At 37.5% G+C, this 24,181-nt stretch overlaps 1 protein-coding gene across 2 annotated transcripts in view; it reads right to left on the bottom strand.

Annotated features, from left to right (window-relative positions):
* arid3c (AT rich interactive domain 3C (BRIGHT-like)) overlaps positions 1-24,181 on the bottom strand; it is an 85,701-nt gene that overhangs the window by 3,619 nt on the left and 57,901 nt on the right. For both annotated transcript variants that reach the window (XM_040154116.1, XM_040154117.1), the window contains exons 3-7: positions 21,329-21,401; positions 9,859-10,042; positions 6,147-6,391; positions 2,017-2,322; positions 104-193 (exon numbers count right to left, since the gene is read on the bottom strand). In XM_040154116.1, the coding sequence (XP_040010050.1) occupies positions 104-193; positions 2,017-2,322; positions 6,147-6,391; positions 9,859-10,042; positions 21,329-21,401 (898 nt within the window). The remainder of the gene's footprint in view (positions 1-103; positions 194-2,016; positions 2,323-6,146; positions 6,392-9,858; positions 10,043-21,328; positions 21,402-24,181) is intronic.

Here is a 24,181-nt window from a genome sequence, read left to right as displayed (position 1 = left end):
AGCAAAGACATCAAATTGCATAGAGGTCTAAGCACCAGGGTGCTGCTATAACTTATTGAATTTCCTGCCTGCAATTACATCAGCAAACGGCCCCTCTATTTACCTGTGTAGACAACTCCATTTATTTCTATTGACATGTTGATGCTGCTAATGCCGTTGGTAGACAGGTTCAATGCGGTCTCTTGTCTATCATCTGTCAAGAGAGGAGCAGAGAACGAGAGAAAGAAAAACTCAATATGAGCATTTAGAAAGGGAACAGAAGAAGCAAGAGGAGCGCCCTGGTGGAGTATTGGTGATTATTCAGAGAGTGACAGGATAAGGAGAGCTTTATTAAAGAGTTCTGGGGAGAAAGAACTGTCAAAAGATGTTACAGCCATTTGTACATGTCAGTTATAGATGAATCCTATCACAGCACACAGTTGGAAAACTTGGCTGAATAAATACGACAGGTTCTAAAATAACAGAAATGTCTTAAGAAAATGGCCCAACATTACACACACTGAGTAATCTCAGTGAGCTGCTGTGATATCAAACCATCTGTAAACACAAATTTATCCACCTAAATGCATCTGGGTGGAGACAAATAATAGTGTTTGGATGTAATCTCTAAATGACAGTGTTTATATGTGAGAGCCAGAGCCAGACAACCAGCATGGGAATTAACCGGAGGAAGATTCTCACTCATTTTTCCCTCACATATCAAGTGCTAAGCTTGCTATTATGACTAATATGAGAGAGGCAGTGATGCAGACAGACATGATATCACACTTGAGCAAATAGGCCCCTTATTCTTCCTTTAGCGCCTATCATTAAGCCATATGTGACTTATGACTTGTCATGAGCTGTGCTGGCTGCAGACAAAGTTGGGCATTTTTATGCTGGATTCTGCCTGTGGTTTAGAAAAACTATTTCTTCGTAACATCTGTGAAGCTAAGCTTCAAATTACAAGTTATATGATGAACTATGTGCACATTAGTGGTTCAGGTGTTTCACAGTGAGATCTCGGACAGCCTATCTGGCAGGTCCATTAGCTGATTTTGAAACACCACCCACTGTTGTAGGCACACTGTCATTTAAGTCTGATAGAAGGTAGCTAACAAACTAAACATTACAGTAACGCCTGATTGTAAATTATACATTAACATCAGGCTTACAATAGTGAAGGGGTATATTTCTTCTTAGATATTACTCTGTTATATTAGATGCACATCTAAATGTAATCTTTTAAAGTAAAGGGATAACTCTAAGAGTTACAATGATGAGATAGGGCTGGCATTATTCTAGATTTTAACCAAAACCAACAATATGTTAGTCCATCTCTCAGTACTTTCTGACTTTCCTCTTCTGTCTTTGGATCTCAGCCCCAAGCCCATTGGTTCCTAAGACTTAAATCTTTAAAAACTGATTACAAATATACAGTGTGTGTGTTTATGGTAATGAGGGAAAATGTCTAGCAATGTAATAGGTTTTGGAGAATAATGGAGCTCTATGGCGCAGAGTAATGCACACACAATACGTCTTAGCAGGATACATTAATTGCTGGTGTGGGTGTTTTCAGGAGATTTGTTGATAGTAATAAAAATATTGAATATCATCAGTCTTATCCTTTGACTACATAGGAATGAACTAGGGGACATTTTATTTGTTGCTTACTTCTCTTAAGCCTCAAATATAATGTATATTTTCACATTCCATTGCCAAAGCTATGCAGAGAAAGAAAAAAAAGATACTTCTAACAGACCCACACAATAATTGCCATTGAGGTCACAGAGGTCATGTCCTCTGTATTGTTTCTGGGTATTTGTGAGTTTTATCAACCAAAGCAGAAGTTAACATTCTACAATGACACACAGATTACACTTAGTGGGTTTTAAAATTAAATTAACAAACATAAAATCCTGGCTAAAGCCCCGGATACTACTAAATTATTGCAAATGATAAAGCCTCAGAGAACACAGAGGGAACACACAAACTCCACACAGGTCAGTGTACTCAAACCTCCTGTGAGTGTCTCACCTCTGTTGTTGAGTTTGATGTTGAGGGGCAGCTGGGTGGCCATTGCCAACAGGTTCTGCTGCAGGGCATGCTGCATGATCCTGTGCTGCTCCTCTGCCACCATCATCATCTTCTTCTTTGGTGGTTCACCACTTTCCAGTTTCTCTCTGAGCTGCTCCAGAGCTGCTGCCTGCACAGCTGCTGCTGCCTGAGCTGCTGCTGCCTGAGCTGCTGCAGCCTGGGCAGCCACAGCTGCTGCGTGATGGCCACTCGGCGACATGGGGAGGGCCATCCGGCTGGACAGGCAGCTGGCTATCATGGGCTCCTCTGGAGAGAAGAAGCCTATTAAAAAAGTGGCATCTGTCTCTATACACACATCTGCATGCTTATACATGTCTATAGTCTTGTAAATAGGCTGTATATTTTGTATTTTCTCTTTGCAATCATCAGTGATGTATAAACACTGTACTACAACAAATAAGGTGACATGCATTATAAAAGAGATGTTGACTTACAATATTCACAGGCAATATTCTAGTTCCTGTGAATATTTTAAATCCACTAAAATATATTCTACATTTCTTTCACAATTCATGTCACATCATTTTTTTGCCCCAGTATGTTTCTGCCACTGGTGACACAATCTTTTACATCTTCTCAAGAAGAGTCAATTTACATTTTACACATTTTCATTCCTACATTTCTGTTTTCTGGTAAAGTGGTTTTTAATGGCTCACACTGCTACTGGTACTTTTAAAAATTGAGTTGTTAAGCATAGCATTCTGTTTTGATATTCTCTATCTATCTATCTATCTATCTATCTATCTATCTATCTATCTATCTATCTATCTATCTATATATCTTTAACGGTGGGTGTATTCATAGCATTCCATATTAGCAGTGATGGAAACAGATAAACTGTGTTTTATTTATTATGAGACTGACAATTCTTGCTGATATCTTATTTTGATGAAATGTCAATAACAATGTATATATGTATATATGTAAATATGTTCCTGTGTTTTTTTTTATCTTCAAACACATGAACTTTAGAATCAGCTGTAAAACCTGATATATAGTTAGACAGTTTTTCTCCCATCAACCTTGGCCAACTAACTTCAACAATGTCTTCATCTAAACCATCAACCTGTCTCTTAGACCCCGTCCCAACTACGCTGCTTAAGGAAGTTTTACCCTTAGTCTGCACTTCTTTACTAGATATAATCAATATGTCTTTATTAATAGGCTATGTACCGCAGTCCTTTAAAGTAGCTGTAATCAAGCCTCTTCTTAAAAAGTCTTGATCAAGTTGTTTTAGCCAGCTATAGACCCATATCTAACCTTCCCTTTCTCTGTAAGATCCTTGAGAAAGCTTTCGCCAACCAGTTGTGTGACTTTCTACATAATAATAGTGTATTTGAGCATTTCTGTTAGGATTTAGAGTGCATCATAGCACAGAGACAGTACTGGTGAAAATTACAAAAGACCTTTTTACTGCATCAGACAAAGGACTTGTCTCTGTATTTGTCTTGTTACATCTTAGTGTGGCATTTGACACCATTGGCCATCATATCCTATTACCGACACTGGAACATCTAATTGGATTTAAAGGAACCACTCTAAGTTGGTTTCAGTCCTACTTATCAGATCGATTTCAGTTTGTACATGTTAACAATAAATCCTCCATATACTCAAAAGTTAGTCATGGAAATCCACAAGGTTCTGTGTTTGGACCAATTCGGTTCACCTTATATACGCTTCCTTTTGGCATTATTATTAGGAAACACTCCATAAACTTCCATTGTTATACAGATGATACCCAAATGTACTTGTCAATACTGCCCGATGAAACCAATCAGTTAGCTAAACTTCAAGCTTGCCTTAAGGACATAGAGACCTGGATAACCAGCATTTTTTCTGCTGCTCCAACAAGTCTCTAAATGCTCTCCAGCTGATCCAGAATGCTGCAGCCTGAGTACTTACAGGAACTAGGAAAAGAGATGCATTGGCTCCCTGTAAATCCAGAATAGAATTTCGAGTCTCCAAGAGTAGAATGGGGGGCAGAGCCTTCTTTTATCAGGCTCCTCTACTGCGGAACCGTTTTCCAGTTTGGGTCTGGGAGGGAGACACCGTCTCTACATTTAAGAGTAGGCTTAAAACTTTCCTCTTTGATAAAGCTTATAGTTAGGGCTCGTAAAGGCTTGTCTTGAACCATCCCCTAGTTATGCTGCCATAGGCATAGACTGCCGGGAGACTTCCCATGATCACTAAGTTCCTGTCTCCTCCTCTCCTTCGCCATCTGTACGCATTCACATTCCATTAATGCTTGTTACTAACTTGGCTTCTTCTCTTGTCCGTACTTTTGTGCCTTCTCATCTCTCTCCTTTCTCCTCCTGTCGCTTTCTGCAGGTATTTCTGCCCCTGGTGCTGCAGAGTCTGGATCTGTGACTGCAAACCACCTACTGCCCCATGATCCTGCTCAACACACACTGCCTCAATTATTATGATAATCATTATTATTATTATATTTAGTCTGATTATTATTTTTATTGGTCTTATTATTAGCCCAAAGTATATAATTATTAGTGTTAGTATTAGTCCCATTATTATTATACATCTTAATGTGGTACTTGTATTGTGCTATACACTCAGACTTTTAGTTTTATAATTATTCAGTTTACTGTTTTAACCTTGCAGATAAACTACACTACCAACATTAAAATAATTTTGTCTGTGCTTTAGACATGGCTGATGTCTTCATGGCACGCTACACAGTCAGCTGTTTTTTTTCATGAGGATCTGCAATCAAAGAGCTCCCATGCTCTTTGTGGTGCATTTGTGTGTCTCGGAAATTGGCATTGCTGATATGAGGAAGTTCTGCAAGATGTTTCCTCTTTGGGGGGAATGACCATACTGCCCACAAGTTACATGAGTATGAATGGATGGAAATGGGGCTGCTATTGTGAAATCAATTTCTGACATGTGAACACAATGACTTCTCTTTAAGTGGCTGGGTAATCATGCAACAATTTCTCAAAAAGATGTTGTGATTTGTGTAATATAGCATTTGCAATCATTGCCTTGACAAAGTATTAAGAACGGTGGAAATGAATCATCCTTCAGAGTGACAGAAAAATAATTTGTTTATTTAGGATCTGGCCTTATGATTGAACAAAATTGACTCTTACCAAAAAAACATTGCTATTATTGTTCTCCTTCACCATTCACCAAACTATGTTACATCAGAGCAACTGCATACTTGTGTTTTAGATTTATGTTTATGAAAAGGGACAGTTGTAATCCAAACTAATCGAACTACAAAAAATGTTTGTTAAAGGGTTGGGGCCCCCAAATTCCAATATAATATGTGTTCTTAAATTCCTCTAGTAGTATCCAGGTATGCTTGTAATATTTGTACTTGTATTTGTACTTGTAATTGGCAAATAATGGCATAGTAAATTCAGTATAATGCACATTTACACAGCACTATTCCATTAGTACAGAGTCAACAGACTCATGGCATACTTACCACATCGCCGCTGTAATAAGTTTTTCTCTCTAGCAGAACTACTATTTTTATATAGTAAATATTTCCATTTGCTTCTGCTTTGCAGGTTTTTGATCACTGTTAAGATACCATCGAGAAAACTTAACACTTCCTGCAGATAGTTTGTCTTAGCCTACCAGGAAAAGAGGGTATCATATCAAATGAGTTGATTAAAAGCTTTTAATGTGAAACATCTGTGTAGGAAGTATAGTTTCACAGAGTGTAGTTTCACATGACTTTGTTGTTGTTGTACTGATGAGTTAGAGCTGTGGAAATGGACATTATACTGAGTTTATCAAGACAACATTTAAACATGGCGGAAGTGTTGAGTTTGCATTGACAGCAAATTGAAAGAGGAACAGATCAGAAAACAGAGAGGCTTCTCAACAAAATATGATGAATTATGCTACTACTTGCTTTTACTTGAGAAATACAGGCCTGTCATTAATATAATCCTGTTTCAAAAAAAGAACTCTCTCTGCAGTTTAAGTAAATAGTAATAAAATAATATTTAAGACTTTCTGATGTTGCATTGTTTTATTTTTCCATGTCCTAAGAATCGTGTGTGTTGAATCTTGCTTATCTTTGTGTTGTCTCAATTTACCTTTCTTGATCATAGGAACCTGAGAGATATGGCCACTGTTGTGAGTGAGCATAGGTAGATGGGGCATCTGTATCTTTGGTGAGGACAGGAGGGTGGGGGTGCCCACAGGAGAATAGTTGAAGATGGCAGAGCCATAGCTCTGCCGACGGCCTTCCCGCCGGTTGCTGTCGATTGCTGCCTGTAGCTCACCGGGGGAGCTCAGTCCCCGCTTTTCACATTCATACGGGTAGAGGTACTTCATATACCTGCAGGGAAGAAGAATTCAGTGATTTACTTGGCTTTTTGTTACTATGTCGCTTTGTCTCATGTGTTCAATCACTCATTAATCAATCGATTTTTGCAGGGTGGGAGCAGGATTGAAAAAAACAGTCCCACAATGAAACCCTTCAAACTACATACCTTCCCTATTAAATTATTCATTGGTATGCCTGGAAAATGAATTGGTTTAACTTCCAGTTTAATGGTTTTGGTTTCATGCATTGAGTGCAATTTACGAATGATAATAAATGAGACTGTCCTCCTCCAAAAAATGAGCCTATAGGTCGTCTGTACAGCAGCTTTTTACGACCCACAGTTATGTTTTATTTTTAGGCGACCTCTAGTGGTCATAGTAATTATGACGAGAGCAAGGGAGGAAGTCAGGCAATGTAGTTTATAAAGTGACAAAGGCTGTGTTAGGAGGAGGTTGGGTGGATAAACTGAGTGACAAAAAAACAGGACTTTCACTCAGGAGACTACTGCTTGTTTCTTATGTGAAACTGACAGCCAGTGTTGTTTCTTTTATGAATGACTGTTCCACAACCTTAACTGCGTGTTAACTATTGTAACCATGACAAAGGTCCTCTAAACTTAAGGAAGTACTAATATTAACCCAAAACCACAACCTGAACCTAACCCTGACAGTGGGACAACCGGCAAATACTGGTGAAGATCTGGTTTTCACATCTGTTCCCTGTCCAGATGTGAAATGGATGCAGATTATTTTGTAGTAATTCCCATGAGCCTGGTCCAGATCTATTTTCAATCTGCTGACTGACTGTAAAGTCCAAATGACACCGCCCACTCTTTAGTGTACACAACATGTACCTGGGCCGTGTTTGGAATAAGGCAGTAAATAGTTGTTTTTGCGCCTAAAACTAACCAAACTGTGACTGTTCCATAACCTTAATCACATGTTTATTAATGTTAGCATGACGACAAAGGTCCGGTACACCTGCTGCTGATATGCTTAGAAGGAAGGGACAAATGACCTACAGTATACAGTCGTTTAGGTTGGAGGATTTGTTGTAATAAATTCTCTATCTCAGCTAGTTCCTCTGTCCACATCCTTACGCAAAAACCACAGGGCTTCTAGCATCGTGACAACAGCATGTCATGGCTCCCTTTAATCACAAATAGGATATGTAGTGTGCATTTATACCATTTTTGATGACTTCAATCGGCGTGTTTACATGCATTAGGGTAACCAGGTTATAGCCCGCTTTCCCCAGTAAGCTGATTTCTTAAACATCATGTAAATGACAAACCCGGTTTCCATAATCAAGGTAAGGAATTAGAGAAACCTAATTTTGCAGGTAGATTTGTCCTGGAGAACTGTGTTATGGCTGCCATGTACTGCATATGGGTCACCAATCTAATCAGCACACACACACACTAACACACACACACACACACACACACACAATACTACATAAATAAATAAATAAATAAATAAATAAATAATAAATAGTCAGGACCAATACAGCATCTTCAATCGCTAATACAATTAAATTTCGTAAGTCTAATAATAATAAACGAAATAAAGTTAGGTGTAGAAGAGAAGTCTGATTACCGACATGCTGCATGTATAAGTGGATTTATAGTATCAAGTTTACTACAGTGCATGGCAAACACCATTCTCTGATTACCCATGTAACCTGTTTTCTCTGAGTAACCTGGTGGATGTAAACACACTGGTTGTTAATTTATAAGATTATATGATTGGCTATGGCTTCAGCAAGTTAACAGCACCAAATATGACCAAACATTTAGTAGTGAGTATGTCATGAGCATCCAAAAGTAGTCTTGAAAAGATATTTGATTTTTGACCCTGTTCTGAACAATCATGGATCGCAGGTCTATAATGGTGATCGGTAGTCTTGGCTGGATGTCCAGATGTTGAAGCTGTCAAGGACATCTAAATGTGTATGGAATGAGAGAAGCCAAATGGTAATTAATCATAATGGAGACGGTTAGTGTGTCTTCAAAAATATGACTGTTGCTGTGCATCACCATTCACTCTATGCTCAATACACATGGTGGCTTGGCTTTCATTATCTCTTAAAACTTGAATTCACCTTAAAAACAGACACTATCTGCATTTTGCAGAATACTTTTTTATATGTTCATATTTGACGTGTAACATATTCCCATTTGAGGCTCTGCACCCCTCTGCATAAGAATCAGAACCACTTTCCTGTTGATGGAACCCGGTCTGGGTAATCTTTTTCTTAATGAAACAATTATACACCATGGCAGGGAGTGTATTACTTTGAAAGGGAGAGAGAGGAGCAGAGCTGATTAGCCAGGCCCTTTGAGACACTAAAACACTTGAAGATGATGTGTTCCTCCTGATCCAGCCTGTCGCCAGCTGCTGATGCTCCTCTGCTGTTCTGTTCACATTCAGAGGAGCCTGCGCTCTGACTTTCCATTCACAGCTGTGTATCTGCACTGTGACTCATGAAAAAATGGTTCACTGTGTTATTGTGTTACGATCAATGACAATTGTATGACTGAGTCAGAATTACTGCTGTAGAATTAAAAAGTGTTATACACTTTTTGAGGGCAACTTAACCACATGTTGAGTATTGTACAATATATGTACATCAAGGGATTATTTATTTGTTTAATGTAGATTGGAATGTTGTTGTTGCCACTTGTTTTTGATATCCAGTATATAACAACAATATATATCTGAAAAAAGTACAGATTACTATGTATAACTACAGGTAAAGGTAAGATCAATACAGTGACCAGATTCATAAAAATATCCTGCATTAACAATAATGAATGTTATAACAAAAACCTTACATCGTCAACATTGGTAATTATCTTGCTTTTAAATAATTTGAAATAACATCTGCTCTAAGGGTTCAGACATTTTTTCAGTCCTGTAGTCATATTGCCAAAACTACATTATCATTCAGGTCAAACACGCTGTTCTTACAGATATAAAGTTAAAACATTTCTACCTACAGACAAATATGTCACTAAATAATAATGATTAATAATGTTTTGTACTTTGATGTTAAAAGATGGGATTGTGAGGTGAAGAGTCCTGTGCAAACACAGTGTCTATCAATCTAACATCACTGGGACTCCAGATTAACTGCCAGGCCATATAGATTACCATGATTACCATGAATCACACCAGGGATTGGCAGGTAAAGACCACACGTATGATGAGTAGGATTTTCTCTTGTCTGGACATGTGTGATCAAATAAGAATTTGACAGGAATTTAAAGAAAAGAAATGGTCGTATTTTAATTATTTCAGATAAATTAAAACAACGATGCCTGACCTTAAAATCACTAGTTACAATATAACTATCTCATATAAGTATCTCATTTATCCTGGACACACATTTAACACTTGTCGCTGGCCTGGTGTTAGGAGAGCGGTGTGAGTGCAGGTTATCAATCTTCTGGGGTTATCATCTGTGCTTGTACTCACTGTGTTCGGAGAGTGAAAGCTGCACTGGTAATGGAGGTAGGGAGGTTAAGGCCTTTGGTGATCTCACGCCATATTTTCTTATTGATGACTTCCACTAAGCCGCCTTTTTCTGTGACAAGCTTGTAGAGCATGTAGAGATCCAACACCTGCTTGGCCATGATAGGAATCCGATTCACTGGAGTCCCTGCAGAAAGCAAACCCAATATCCACAATCAATTCCATTAACTTTGGTTCCTCCCATCAATAGGCTTCTGCACCTTCTCATATGGCCAATTTATCTCGAGCCAGTCAGATGCCTGACAGCTCTGTTAACAGCAGGAAATATAACTTTCAAAAAAGTTTCTAATGTCTAATCTGTGCATCCGCTGAAAGCTGCATAATTAATTATATATGTATTGACATGATAAAATAATCTCTTCTGGTAAACTTTTAACATGCACAAATATGTCGAGACAAAACACTTTCATCTCATTTAATTACGTACAACAACAAACTTAAAAGCTGCTCCTAATGCACTGTAACAGAATATACATCACAGGCATGAAATAAAAGAAAAAGAAATGAACTTCACAAATACAGTCTTTGGAAAATGGGAGCTCATCCTCTATTAATGACTGCCAACCTGCCCCCTTATTAGCAACATAAAGGGGCTCAGATAATAATTGGTATTTGCAATTTGATGTTAAGCAATAAAGAAAGAACGAGCGACTCTTTGTGAAGATTCCAAAGTGGTTGACCCTGAGATAATTAACCTGCATTTTGCTGATAGAGTTCCATTGTGCCCATCGGATTTACCATAATAGCAATCAATAGTTGCAGAAATATAGTGCAAACAACAGCAGTGGGCCTGTACAGTGAGGAGGGGGAGCAGAGCTCTGAAGTATCGTCTGAGGTGGTAAAACCACATCAATTAAGGCCTGTAATTACGGCTTCATTTTGTGGTGCTGGCATGTGAACGAATGAGGCACTATTAAAACAAAGAATTGATGTTCCCCTGTCGTCACAAGACAAATACCAGCAGTAAGTCTGAAGTCACAGTGCCTAAACATCGCTCTTGGGACAAGAAACTGCAGGAGAGGCTTGATTTAGACCAAAAAAAAAAAAAAAAAAATTTGAGCAGGTAGTGAATGAACTTTCACAACAGGCACGACATTTGTGATCTAAATCTAAAGAAATAACACAGTACAATTCAAAGGAAAGCAAAGCGCAACAGGGCAAATCTGATCTTAAGATAAAGTTCTACTTAAAATAACTGTAATTTTTTGTGTATAAGTAAATGTTGACTTAGTGGATTCATCCATTAAAGAAAAGTCAATATGAAACCTTGACAAAAACCTTAAAGATGCATACCATAACACGAGTTATATAGCTCCACAGTGGCCCAAATCCTCAAATGTACTCCCAACTCAATGCTGATTGTTTTTAAAAACTCAGTTATGAGTTTTAAAATATCAACATTGACCTAGACAGTCTGTCATCAGATTGCAGAGGAAGACAATGCAGCACCTTTATCACCTTAAACAGTTGAGAAAATTTAGGATGTCTCCAAAGACTCTGAAGTCATTCTGCAGAAAGTTGTCCAATCAGCTGAGTCCATCATCAGTGCAGCACTCACTACTCTCCTGGGCTGGTACACAAAGGAGAACAGAGCCAGAGCACACCAGATTATGAAGGACTCTTACCACACCTGCAATGGCCTGTCAGTGGACTCAAAGACTCGGGAACCCGCACACAACCTTAATTCCCCTTCTCCCCCCGATACACACTTGATGTACATATTTTTCCATATAGTATTTATTTTTAACTCCTTGTTTTGAAAAGGTTTACCACCACTAATCAGCACAGTAAATTTAATTTAAGTAAGTAAATTAGAAATAGTAAAGTGAAACTAAAAAAGTATAATAAAACTAAAGATAGTTTTAGTAAAGAGAGGGTTGCAGTAAAGCACATCCTCCTTGACACATTGTTCAAATGTATTTTATGACCTTTTTTTGTGGGGAAACGTACTGCCAGCACATTCTGTTTTTGTTGTCTATATATTGTACATTTGGTTTTTGATGTCCATTGCACTTTACATTCCACTGTACATGTTGTTCATATGAGGAATAAAAATCCTTGAAAGACAAGGACAGTAATTTGGTGCTAGAACAAATTCCACAAGTGTATGTTTAACTTAACCTGCATTAACATAATTTACCCTGACATTTAACCAAATTTATTCAGATCATTTTAAGTTAACCATTAACCTTAACTTAAAACTGAGCCAAACCTTGACTAAAAACTGCAGATATGAATTGTGATTAAAAGAGATATTTGTAGTGTTGTAGAATTGCGGAATTAGATGACACACTTCATTGGATTATATATATAGCCTAAAAACCAAAAACCAGCACTAGAGATCATCAGGCTCAACCTTCCCCTACAGCTTATCTTTATTACCACCCACTGATTATAATGTGTATCTGTGCTGATCTATAAAACTACTATTTTGTTGAAGACACAATTGCCAACCAAACAAGGATTGAGGTAATAAATAAAAGTCTCAGCCTTTGTCTGACAGAATCTGAGGAGAGACAAGCCTCTTAAAACAAGATTTATGTGCTGTCAATACTGAAATGTATTTGTCTCTCTGATTCCCTGAAAGAGATATGAGGAATAAAAGAGTGAGGATGGAGACCTTTGTCAGCACAAACTATCTAATCAGGCCATGTATCATTATTACAATAAGTAATGGTGGACAAGGTGGAAGAAATCCACATTGCACAGAGTCATATTCAGTTGTAACAGTTGTATTTAGTTAATCCCTCAGCTGCTAAGAGAAGAGGAGTTTGTAATTGGAACAATGTGGAGCATCAGTGGCTCTAGTAGCGCAATAATCATCTCTATGCTTGGCTTCATAGCTGACTTGTTCACTTTGCACTGAACCGATAATGGGATGAGAATTTCTCCTCCTCATTGACTTTGCTCTTTTAACCAGTGAAATGAACGATTAATGCAGTAGCACAGGGGAAACCAACTGTTTATCTACTTCTGTTCAACTCCCTCAATGAGGATGAAGAGGAGGGTGTAATGCACATACTATCAAACATCACCAGGACGTGAAGATTCAGAGCCAGGACAGATGGTTTGGGGACTGAAGCAGAATTTAATTGGCCCCAAACATAAATTATAGGTCTGGTGATATTCCATATTTTTCTTTCTGTCCACAAATCCCATGAAAAGACCCAAACAAATAATGATTTGAGTACTCTGTGTGTATCAAAAGCCTGACAAATCTTATTCCTCTGTGCCACAGATCTCCATTTTTGTCCAAAAAGTATTTTAAACACATCAGTGAGCTGCACTGTTGCACTGGGTGACATACTCCTTCATTGCCATGAACGCACACACTGTCATTTATTTTGATACAATCCCACAAAGAGTGTCATGCTGCTCCAAATACTCACTAGAGCACCAAATGTGGATTTATCCACCACTGAAAATAGTTCCTAACAAATGCACTACTTCCCGCTTTTTGAGCTATGTTTGATAAAAACTACAGTAGCCAGATGTTTTAAAAAATTCCCGAGCTTTTTTTAAATAATTGTGAGCAGTTTTTATAAATTCTTCAGTAGGAACCAATGGGCTTGGAGCTGAGAGCCACAGATACGGTAGGGAGGTCAGAGAGTATTTGGAGATGGACTAACAAACTGTTGGTTTTGGTATTTTCATTGGATTTGATTGCAGCAAGAAAAGGTTAGGACAATTCTTGACTTATCCTTGAACAAGATAAGTCAAGGAAGACAACACAGTGACGTCAAAGCCACACTATGAGACTGCCCATTAAAAAGATAAGAATTTATTTTCCCAGAGGGAAATTTGCCTTGGACACATCATGCTGATGCTGTACAGTACCAAATAATTGAACAGTAATACACATCATACATCTCATAAATACCTAGACAAAGAGCAGTTGTACAATAAATTTCTCAGGATAAATACTAAAAATCAATAAACACTCAGAATTCTGAAATACTAAAAAGAAAACCAAAGTGTAAGATGGATAAAAGTTGAAGCCAGAATTTGTTTATTGAGCCTTTGTACATTTGGTAATCTAAATGTAAAAATGATTGTGGGTAGCCGGATAAAATGTTTATCATGTTCACCATCTTACGCCGTGTGTTAAGATCCTAACATTTGCCAATTAGCATTAAACACAGTACAACTGAGGCTGATAGAAATGTCATTAGTTTTGCAGTGTTGCATTCAAATTTTTGTTAACCACAGTCATAATGTCACTGTGTTGTCTTTCAGTATCACATAATATTAAAGAGCACTGTGAGAACAATATTTTACAATTTCCTTTTCATATTCCACACATTTCATCGGGTGAAAATTTCAATTTGTCCAGTTCTTTGGTTTATGACCAATTATCTGCCTGCAAGGTTGCCATTTGGTTGACAATTTAAAAACTGACTCAAATGTGCAAATGAGCAGAACAGCAACGAGAAATAATTCACATGAGTGAAAAAAAATGTAAGAAATTCTGGGCAGCATTTAGAATTTTTTGATACTTGTGCAGGTACCTGTTGCCAGTGTCTGTGCTGATTCCAAAACAATCCTTTGGACAAATGTAACACCTAATACTTCTGAACCCTTTTATCCATCTAAAAAAAAAAAAAAAAACAAAGTTCTCAAACATTAACTTTCATCTAGACACAAAGGCAATATTGTAAATATGACATGCAGTTGCAGAAATTACTTAAACAATAACTGTGTTCCCTTCACTATCTGTGTAAAGACAGAGAAAAACATAAAAATAAGGGAAGTCAACTGAAAGGTGAAAGCAGGATGCAGCAGCAAAGTAAGGAGGAATATTTAGTGCCACAGTGATCGAAGACTGCCATTTTTTAAGGTAACTCTCAAGTAGCCTTTCTTCTGCCACATAGTATTCTTAAGCAATTAGGTGGGGACAAAAGTTGACTTATTTGAAAAAAGTGCTGATGGTAGTCCTCAGAGATAATAATCAATTAATAACCACAAACCCTGGGGCAACAGTAAATCACCCTGGTTATTTATCAACACACAAAGGAGGCCATCACAGCCATTGTCTGCTCTGCTTTTGAGGACTCCATGTATCTGCTTCCGAGGCTGAAAACCAACACAATGGTGTTCTGACCATCTGCTGCATGATTCAAGCGTTAAGGCCTCTGACAAGAGAAAATAGAGACAGGCGACAAATTAAAGGAAAAACAAACATTAAGTGTCTTAGTAAGGTGTTGGGCCACCACTTGCTGCCAGAGCACTTTCATTGCAACTTGGCATTGATCTACAAGTCTCTGGAACTCTACTGGAGGGATGAACGCCATCCTTCCAAAAGATATTCCCTCATTTGTTGTTTTGATGATGGTGGTGGAGAGAGCTTTCTAGCACGTCAGTCCGAAATCTCCCATAGGTGTTCAACTGGGTTGAGATCCGGTGATGGCAAGGCCAGAAAATATGTTTAACATCATTTTCACACTCATCAAGCCATTCAGTGACACCTCTTTCCTTATGGATGAGGGCACTGTCATCTTGTTTCTCCACTTATTTTTCAGATTTTTTCTTTGTCACCTTTGTCGTCTGTATGTCAGTGAAATACTGTGCTACATTGCTATCACAGAGGGAAAGAATAGACATTAAGACAATACCTCTGTACTTCTTGTATATTTTAAAGAATCATGAACACACTATCTGACACATAAGTAGCCTTATAAAGAGTATGTTTTGAAACCTGAATATGGCTTGCCACCATCTTGAAGACCAGAAATACAAATGTGAGCAAAGAGTAGAAAGACCTTAAGAAGAAAAACAAAACAGTAACCACAATGGTTGACTTTGACAGGGACATGTGTCGAACAAAAATGCCTCAATATTTTTTTGCTTTTTGTTATGAAGCAAGAGTAGGTAACTTTTACTCAACATTAGCCACACGTGACACTTACATGATAATGTTAAATGCTAAAGCTTAGTGTAACAGTTGCATTAGAGGAGAAGAGCATTAAGTCAATTAACTGAGTCAGTAATGGCAATTATTAGGAAATATTTGCATAAAGTTTTCACCAGCCACACTTAGCTACTATTCTTACCAAACCAAGTAAAGGCGAATTTATGGTTTCCACATTTCCAAGCCTACGATGGTCCATGTGGGTCTGCTTGGCGTAAACCTCTGCAAAGGCCTGTGCATGTGCTAGAAAAGGAAAGTGTTTCATGCACCATATGTATGCACTGTATTCCACAATTGGTCCTACTCTCATTAAGCTGTTGCACACACTATCTTGTTTTTTTGACTTTCTCTTGTTAAGCCAAATACAACAAACAGAAGAACTCTTCTTGTGCTGTGGTGAGGGTGCCATCTTGTTTTCCAGTGTGAATATGTGGAACAAATTTGTGCATACACATTCCCAACAGCAGTATGTAGAGAAGTGCAAATGTGCCCGCTCTCCACCTCCTAGTATGCAGCTTTCTGTGTCTGCAGCTTTCTACGTTCATGTTTGTCTTGGTATGAATACAGCTTAAGACCATAGCAGCAAAACCCCTGAGTGTAATGAACTTAGCCATTGTGGGTTCTATTGCTTATAAATATTTTTTTTTTTTTTCTCTTCAGATACCGATTTTAATACCTAAATTCACGGTATCTGCTAATTCTGAGTGCTTATCTGATACTTCACTGCATGGAATTGACTGGAATCATTTTTACGTGAAGTAACATGAGTCCAGGGATTTCTATGGCACTAAAATCTGATTCAGTGATCTGAATCAGATCAGTCAATCAGTCACTGATCATTAGTGACTTCATTATCAGTCACTGATTCAGACTGACTGAAAGTAACTGATAATGTAAAACAAAAAAATGTAATGACTGAAATTTAATTATTGAAAAAAAAGCTTTGGAAAGGTCAAGTCAGGGCGAGTCCTCTTAATCAGGTTAATATTGGTACTCATACCAACTCGGGGGATTGGATCGGTGTACAGTATAATAAATGGAAACACCGAAGATGTTGCTGGGAAGAGGGATGTCTGGACTACCTTGCTTAGCCTGCTGCCACTGTGACACGGCACTAGATACACAGCAGAAAATGGATGGATGTACCTGCTTATTACTTAATGTGTTAATCTTTTTAAGTATTTTAAATTGCTATTATTTATTTTTTTAATAGATGTAATTGTAAAGTGTATTAAGACATACTGTGACTTTACATTTAAAATAAACTTACTTACTAATAGATTATGGGTTCCCAAATGTGAAGGTATCAGTGGCTACATACAATGGGTTTGATCTATCAGAAGGCATAGATGCTTCATTATCTATTATGAAAGAGGTTTGTGTGTTCTTTCTTCTGATGAAACTCATTCCAAGTAACTTTACTCAGCAGGTTCCCACATTAGGATAAATATAGATGCACACACCCTTGCACCCAAATTACACTGAGAGTAGCAGATCTTCTTTTCATCTGCTCAGTCTATCAGAGTTTCTAATCATTCCATACACACGAGATTCAAAAGTTGTGGAGAAAGGTGCATCATGTATAAATGACTGGCCTGAGGCTGCAACCATACACCATACACTCAAGCTGAACACTGTCATACCATCTCTGAAAAGACTGTTTTGTATACAATGACTATAACCCTCTGGCTAAACGCATGCTGGCCCCGAAGGCAATTAAATTCTGTTTACATCAACACTAATATTCTAATTGTTGCAACTATCACGCAAACACTGTATCAGATTATCTAATTTGAGTGAAAGATACACTCAGTATGACAGTAGTCCTGATTAATAACCTTTCACCAGCCTGTGTGTAGCTGAATTTATACTAACTGAACTTCACTCGATTTTTCCTGAACTACTAGAAATTCTCAGATATTTCATTTACAGATATTTGAAACAGATAACTGCACCTAGGACACTCCGGAAACTGCTGAGATATAAGAACATTTTAATTCACGTGCAGGGTGAAAATGCTGTCACTGAATGTCATTCAGGCAGAAATTCCTCCAACCCAATTGGACATAAAAGTTAGTTGTACACTGGAATGAAAACGTTTGGGCACCCCTGGTCAAAATTTCTGTTACTGTGAATAGTTAAGTGAGTAGAAGATGAATTGATCTCCAAAAGGCATAGAGTGAAACATTCTTTTCAACATTTTATGCAACGTGAGTATATTATTTTTGTTTTATACAATTTTGGAATGAAAAAGAGGAAAGGAGTGCAATACAAAAGTTGGATACCCAGAGAGATTTGAACTGTCAGATAACTTTTACCAAGGTCTCTGACCTTAATTAGCTTGTTAGGGCTACTGCTTGTTCACAATCATCGTTAGGAAAGACCAGGTGATGCAAATTTCAAAGCTTTACAAATACTCTGACTCCTCAAACCTTGTCCCAACGGTCAGCAGCCATAGACTCCTCTAAGCAGCTGCTTAACACTCTGTTATCTTTTTTATAGACTTCTCCTGCTTTGTGGGCATCAATTATTTTAATTTTATTTATTAAGTAATTTATTAAGTTTTTTTTAGGTAGATGTTTCCTCAGTTTGTAATGTAATTAAGAAATGGCAGATAACAGGAATGGTGGAGGTCAAGCTGAGGTCTGGAGGACCAAGAAAACTTTCAGAGAGAACTGCTCATAGGATTGCTATAGAGGCAAATCAAAACCCCCATTTGACTGCAAAAGATCCTCAGGAAGATTTAGCAAACTGGAGTGGTGGTGCACTGTTTTACTGTGCAGTGACACCTTCACAAATATGACCTTCATTGAAGAGTCATCAGAAGAAAACCTTGCCGGCATCCTCACCACAAAGCCATGTTTCCAAACTGAGCAGGATTGCCAAAGAGAATTAACTTTATCTTAAAACAGAGGAAATGGTTAGCAATAATAGAGCAAGTTTTACTGACTACTATCATAGAAGTTGTTTATTGTCCCAGACCAGATAATCAAACTTTGAATCTGTTGTTGCTCCATTGCTGTTTCTCTTCATTGATCTTTCTGTTCTCTGCTGAAGAAGAGGTGCGTAATTCATATCACTTCACTTGCATTGGTTTCTGTGGTTGCCAAGTTACGAGAAGTTGAAAAAGTTGGACCATCATAAAATCTGAATGCAGCAGCAATGAGCTGTGCAGGTTCATGACAGCAGCAGCTGGACTCTCTCTGCAACTGCTTGCTGCCTGAAAGCACTTTAAGGCAAAGGACATTCCCAAACCAAATGGTCTTCCTTATATCCTGCTGTTTTTCCTTATCACATTTGTAACAAATATTTAAAAAAACAAACAAAAAAAAACAAAAAAAATTTGATTGTTGTTACGTTAGCTAATAAAAAGCATCTTAATAAATGAGACTGTTCTCTGTGTCACTGTGCACTGCTTAGTGCAGCTGAATGAACAGCCCACAGGGAAATACTGAACACACACATCCTCATCATCAGAAACATCATGCTTCATCGCATGACCCGCATAACCTGAACTACATAGAATATGGTTGCATTTATTATGTTTTACTTTGTTTGATTTGCATATCTTGAATTATGGTATTAATTAATGATTCCTGAAGAATCAGCTGTTGTATTTGGCTGCTGTGACACTTTTATGCAGGAGATGCACATTCAAGTCTGACCCATTACCACAGACTTCAGGTTTCTTTCTGTTTTCTACCAAAAGTCTATGTGGTGTCTTTTGAACCTGACCACCATGTTTCCCTGGCCGTGACCAAGTAATTTTGGTGCCTAAAACCTAACCAAACCTCCATCAAGGCGAATCACACATGAATCATTTCTTATTACAGCTATTGGTTATATGTTGGAATGCACACATAAAGTCATTCTGCTGATCTGGTGTCAAAATGCTTTTACATGTCACAGGACAGTTCAACCCTCTTATTAATGTGGCTTGGATTTAGCCAGCCAATAAATCGATAATATTAAAGGGGCACTGTATATTTGGCACTTTTCACTTGGATCTCTGGTTAGCGAGCCCACCTGGCTGGCATTTCTTTGTCAGTGCAGAATGACAGTGATGTTTTTAAGAAAAATTGATTAGGATATTTGGAGCAGTCCACTCTGATCACAGTTGTCAGAGGCTAGCAGTGGAGATAGGCTGCTGCTGATCTGCTTTGCACTGACAATGTCTCCCTACACTAAGTCCAAAATCAATCTCTAATTGAACGCTCCAACAACAATCCATACTGTCTCAAAAACCCAAGTGACCACCCAGCTACATCATTACTTCATCAACTTGTGCTTTCCTAGAGCTGTCACAGCATACAGTTGAATTGTGGTCAAATGGGACTTTAGTTTTTGGGATATTAGTTTTTAGTTTTTATTGGGATATTCATAAATTCAGTAATGTGTCAAAGCTAACATCCATTTGTGTGTGTGATCATTTTCTTCAATACATTTTGTACTGCAGCTGGCAATATAACATTTTATGTTCAAATACATACAAGCAAAGAGAAAATAAAATGAGTATACACTGAAAATTAAAAAAAAAAGAAATGTAGCTAACAAAAAATCAGATGTGTACCACATGGAAAAAAAAAATGATTTATACAGTGTAGCAAATGTTTGTCATATTGTTTGTGCAAACAATGATTTATCCAAATACTGGGTATTATAGATCTGGATCTCAGTTGTTAAATTCTCATTATATGTATGTTTTCTGCGAGCAAAACACATTTAATGTTTCTATAAAAATTTTAATTCTTAATTAAATTTTATTTTTGTTGTGTACTCCAGCTTAATGAAATAGGAGCATTCTATTCTTACATTGCACAGGAAACCAAACAGCAGAGTCTGTGGTTGTTGTTGTTGTTGTTGTTGTTGTTAAACATGGATATAATAGTTGATTTGAACTAACTAAAAGTAATCCAAATTACTGGCTAATCATTTTTTAACAATTCAGATGATGTCATAGAATGGAAATTAAACTCCACTAAAAACCAGTTTTTTCCCTAATTCTGAGTCATTGTGTTGAAAGCCAAGGACGTGTAAAACATTGTGTACAGAAAAAGGAATTCAGTTTAACAAAAAACATGGCACAGTAACCTTGTGCTCCCAAAATAGACAGTGATTGTAACTGGCAGTCCATTTTTTTTATTCTCTGCTGGGTGATTAACTTCCTCATATTATGCAAGGGTTTGAACATGGACCTACTTCTCCTATAAAACCAGTAGAAGCTTCACTTTGGGAAAACACAACATCACACTGTAAGTGGCCAATAAAAGCAGTAAATTCATCGTATTGTGAGAGGGCCAGTGAATGCCGCCCACTACGGCTCCCTCTTAACTGTGTGTACAATAAAAGAAGCTGAAACCTGCAGGGCAGATCACAGCCATGTTCCGTTGAAGTTCTATACTATATATATATATATATATACTATATAATGTTATATCATAACAACTGAGCGAACAGTGGGATGCTTTTTATCTTTATCCTTGTACTGAAGTAAAAATTACTTACCCCGTTTCTGCATGAAACTGAAAAGGTCATCAAGAAACTCTTTGCGCTTTTCATCATCATCCAATTCATACAACTGAAAAGAAAGAAAGAAAGAAAGAAAGAAAGAAAGAAAGAGAGAGAGAGAATCAATTAACAATTTATTAAACATTTTCGCCAAAGGAAAATCAACAACAGCTTCAATCAGTGGTAGGTGGGGAGGCCTTTGAGCCTCCTGAACAGTGTGGTTGTTTAAGATTGTGACCAACACACATGAGGACAATGAGTTCCTTCAAGGCAATCTCTACATAACCTTGAACACAGTGAGTGTATCATGCAGCAGCTACTGATGAGCAGCACAGAGTGCCTGGCATATTGTTGGGTTCATTTTGTCTGTTAAGAAATGTGGAAAAACCAGGCAACATTAACTACAAGTCACAATTACTATCATTCAAAAACATGAGATTTACACTAAGAGCTAGAGTGTGAAATAAAAATAGGTGATTTTTGTTTTTCTGACATTGGTCAGAACTGTAAATGGAGAAATGTTTGAGGTGCAGGGATTTTCTCTCATGGTCTTCTATTGGTCTGATATACTGTCATCCATATTCTGCAAGGAAAAATGCAAAGTGACAGTAAAACTCTGGGGCTATTAGAATTGGGCCAGTAGGCCTAATACTCCTTAAAAAATGAAATGAATGATTTATGAAACCTTACTGCTGACAACAGATAAACCTTATGGAAAGTAAGTTGTGAACCATAGCTAGCTTGTTAGCTACATCTGCGCTAAGACAGCTAAATCTGGAGATGCTGCACACGTGAAAATGTCCCCTTCAATTCAGAAATCAAAATAACTCTTGATGGCAGCTGATGTGTTGAGCAGTGCAGTACAGTCTCAGCTGGTTTCACCTGTGTTCAGGCCTGTCCTGATCTCCATCATCACCTATAATCTTACTGTTTTTTTAATACGCGCACACACACACACACACACACACACACACACACACAGTGTAGCTGCTGTCGTTTAATTATTTTTCCTTCGTCAGACAACCAGAAGGGCATCAACATTGATTTAACTTTAGCTCATAAAGTTACCTGCTAACCAGGCAAACCTGAACTCCTGCACTGTTGTGCTGAGACACTGGTTAAATGACTGTTATGATCATGAAGTCATCTGACAAATCAACATAAATACAGCTTTATCACACCTGTAATGTGTAATCATAGAGAGGGTTAGAGGTGCCAGAAAGCTGCTACACTGCCCCTGGACCCTGTCTGAGCAGGCATACAACAGTTTTATTGTATACAAGTTTAATTCAGTCTAGTGAATATACAGGAAAAGTTCTGGTTTCATGTGTAGAAAAAATGCTGCTTTAGTGTGAATATAGTATTATTAAGATTTTATTCACTGCTGAGCTGAAATCATTGGCACAGAGCAGAGTGACTGATAGCTAACACTTTCTGCAAGATTCAGAATAATCCACCAGTGATCTTTAGTCATCCTCTTGGCTTCAGGATTATGATTTTATTCACTGCTGAGCTGTCACATAGACTTTCAAACATCATACAACTGTTACGGTTTCTTTACATTTGTGTTATTACATCTGATGTAGTTTTATTCTTTTCTGCTGAGCAGACCTCAGTGGAGAAAACTTTTGTGTAGCTACTGGATAATGTAACTTACTGGCTTTTTTCCCTCTTTGAGGACCTTTTAATAACTAGGAGAAAGATCTTGCCATCATCTCATCATGATGCAGCAGTCCTTGTGTTTCACCATCCAACTGTCACCTATCAATATCTACAAAAAAATCACACTAATGACCAATTTCCTGTCATTTTTGTGCCACTAAAAAGATTGAAAAGAAAAGATGTGTTTTACTGAATGTACAGTCTTAGTTAGTTAGGAGTCCAGGAGTTAGGTAAGGTAAGGTACTTTTATTGGTATACCACCTTTCAATAACAAGGTAATACAAAGTGCCTGATTTCCAGTTTTATTTAGCATTTATGGGCTGTAGTCAAGTCATTGTTTTTGCTCAGTGTTTGCCTAGCAAACATTTGTTCATTTACAGTAATGATCAAGGAGATACAAGCTGTGATTTTAGATGCAAATCACATTTCTCAGCATTTTTGCACATTGGAGCTCTTTTTCATGTTTTTGAATGATTACAATGATTGTAATTGTAGCTTGAAGTTTATTTTGGCTGGTTTGTGAATACACATTTCTTTGCCTGTTTATCAACAGACAAAAGTAACATACTCTCAAGACAAAGACATGCGGTGCCACACTGGTGCTAGAGCAATATCAGGAAAATGGTTTTGGCCATGGATGTTTTTTTTCACATCTGGGAGCCTTAGAGAGGTATGTCAATGAGCACTTGGTCTAAAGAAATGACCATCACCTATTGGACCCTAACTACACATATTGTAGACACAGTCACTGAGCACAAACTATACCTATAACTAAATATAGTCAAAAGAATTCATTCAAAACCCTGTGCAATGTATTTTAAGTATTTTGTCCACTCCTCTTTACATACATGTGAGACAAAATATTAAAAACATTTTCCAAATATAATATAATCAAGGCAACACAAATAAAAACTACAGCCTCAAAGACATCCATTAGACTCAACTCCTCTCTGACATCGTTAACAACTGATCATAAAGAACTGTTTTCCTAAAACTCAACAAGCACAAACACAGTGAAAATTTTTTATCCTTCCTATTATGATGGAGATTTTGACATGTGCTATTTCATGTCAATTTTTTTTTTTCCAAAATTGCACTGTGCTGCCTTATCAACATAAACACATTTTTTAAAATTTAAAATTTATTATACTGTGCACCAGTTTCTGCTTTTTCTTGTCACTCATTGCA

The sequence above is a fragment of the Xiphias gladius genome, chromosome 19, assembly GCF_016859285.1.
Source record: "Xiphias gladius isolate SHS-SW01 ecotype Sanya breed wild chromosome 19, ASM1685928v1, whole genome shotgun sequence".
Taxonomy (NCBI): domain Eukaryota; kingdom Metazoa; phylum Chordata; class Actinopteri; order Istiophoriformes; family Xiphiidae; genus Xiphias; species Xiphias gladius.
This window is presented reverse-complemented; position numbering and strand designations above follow the sequence as displayed.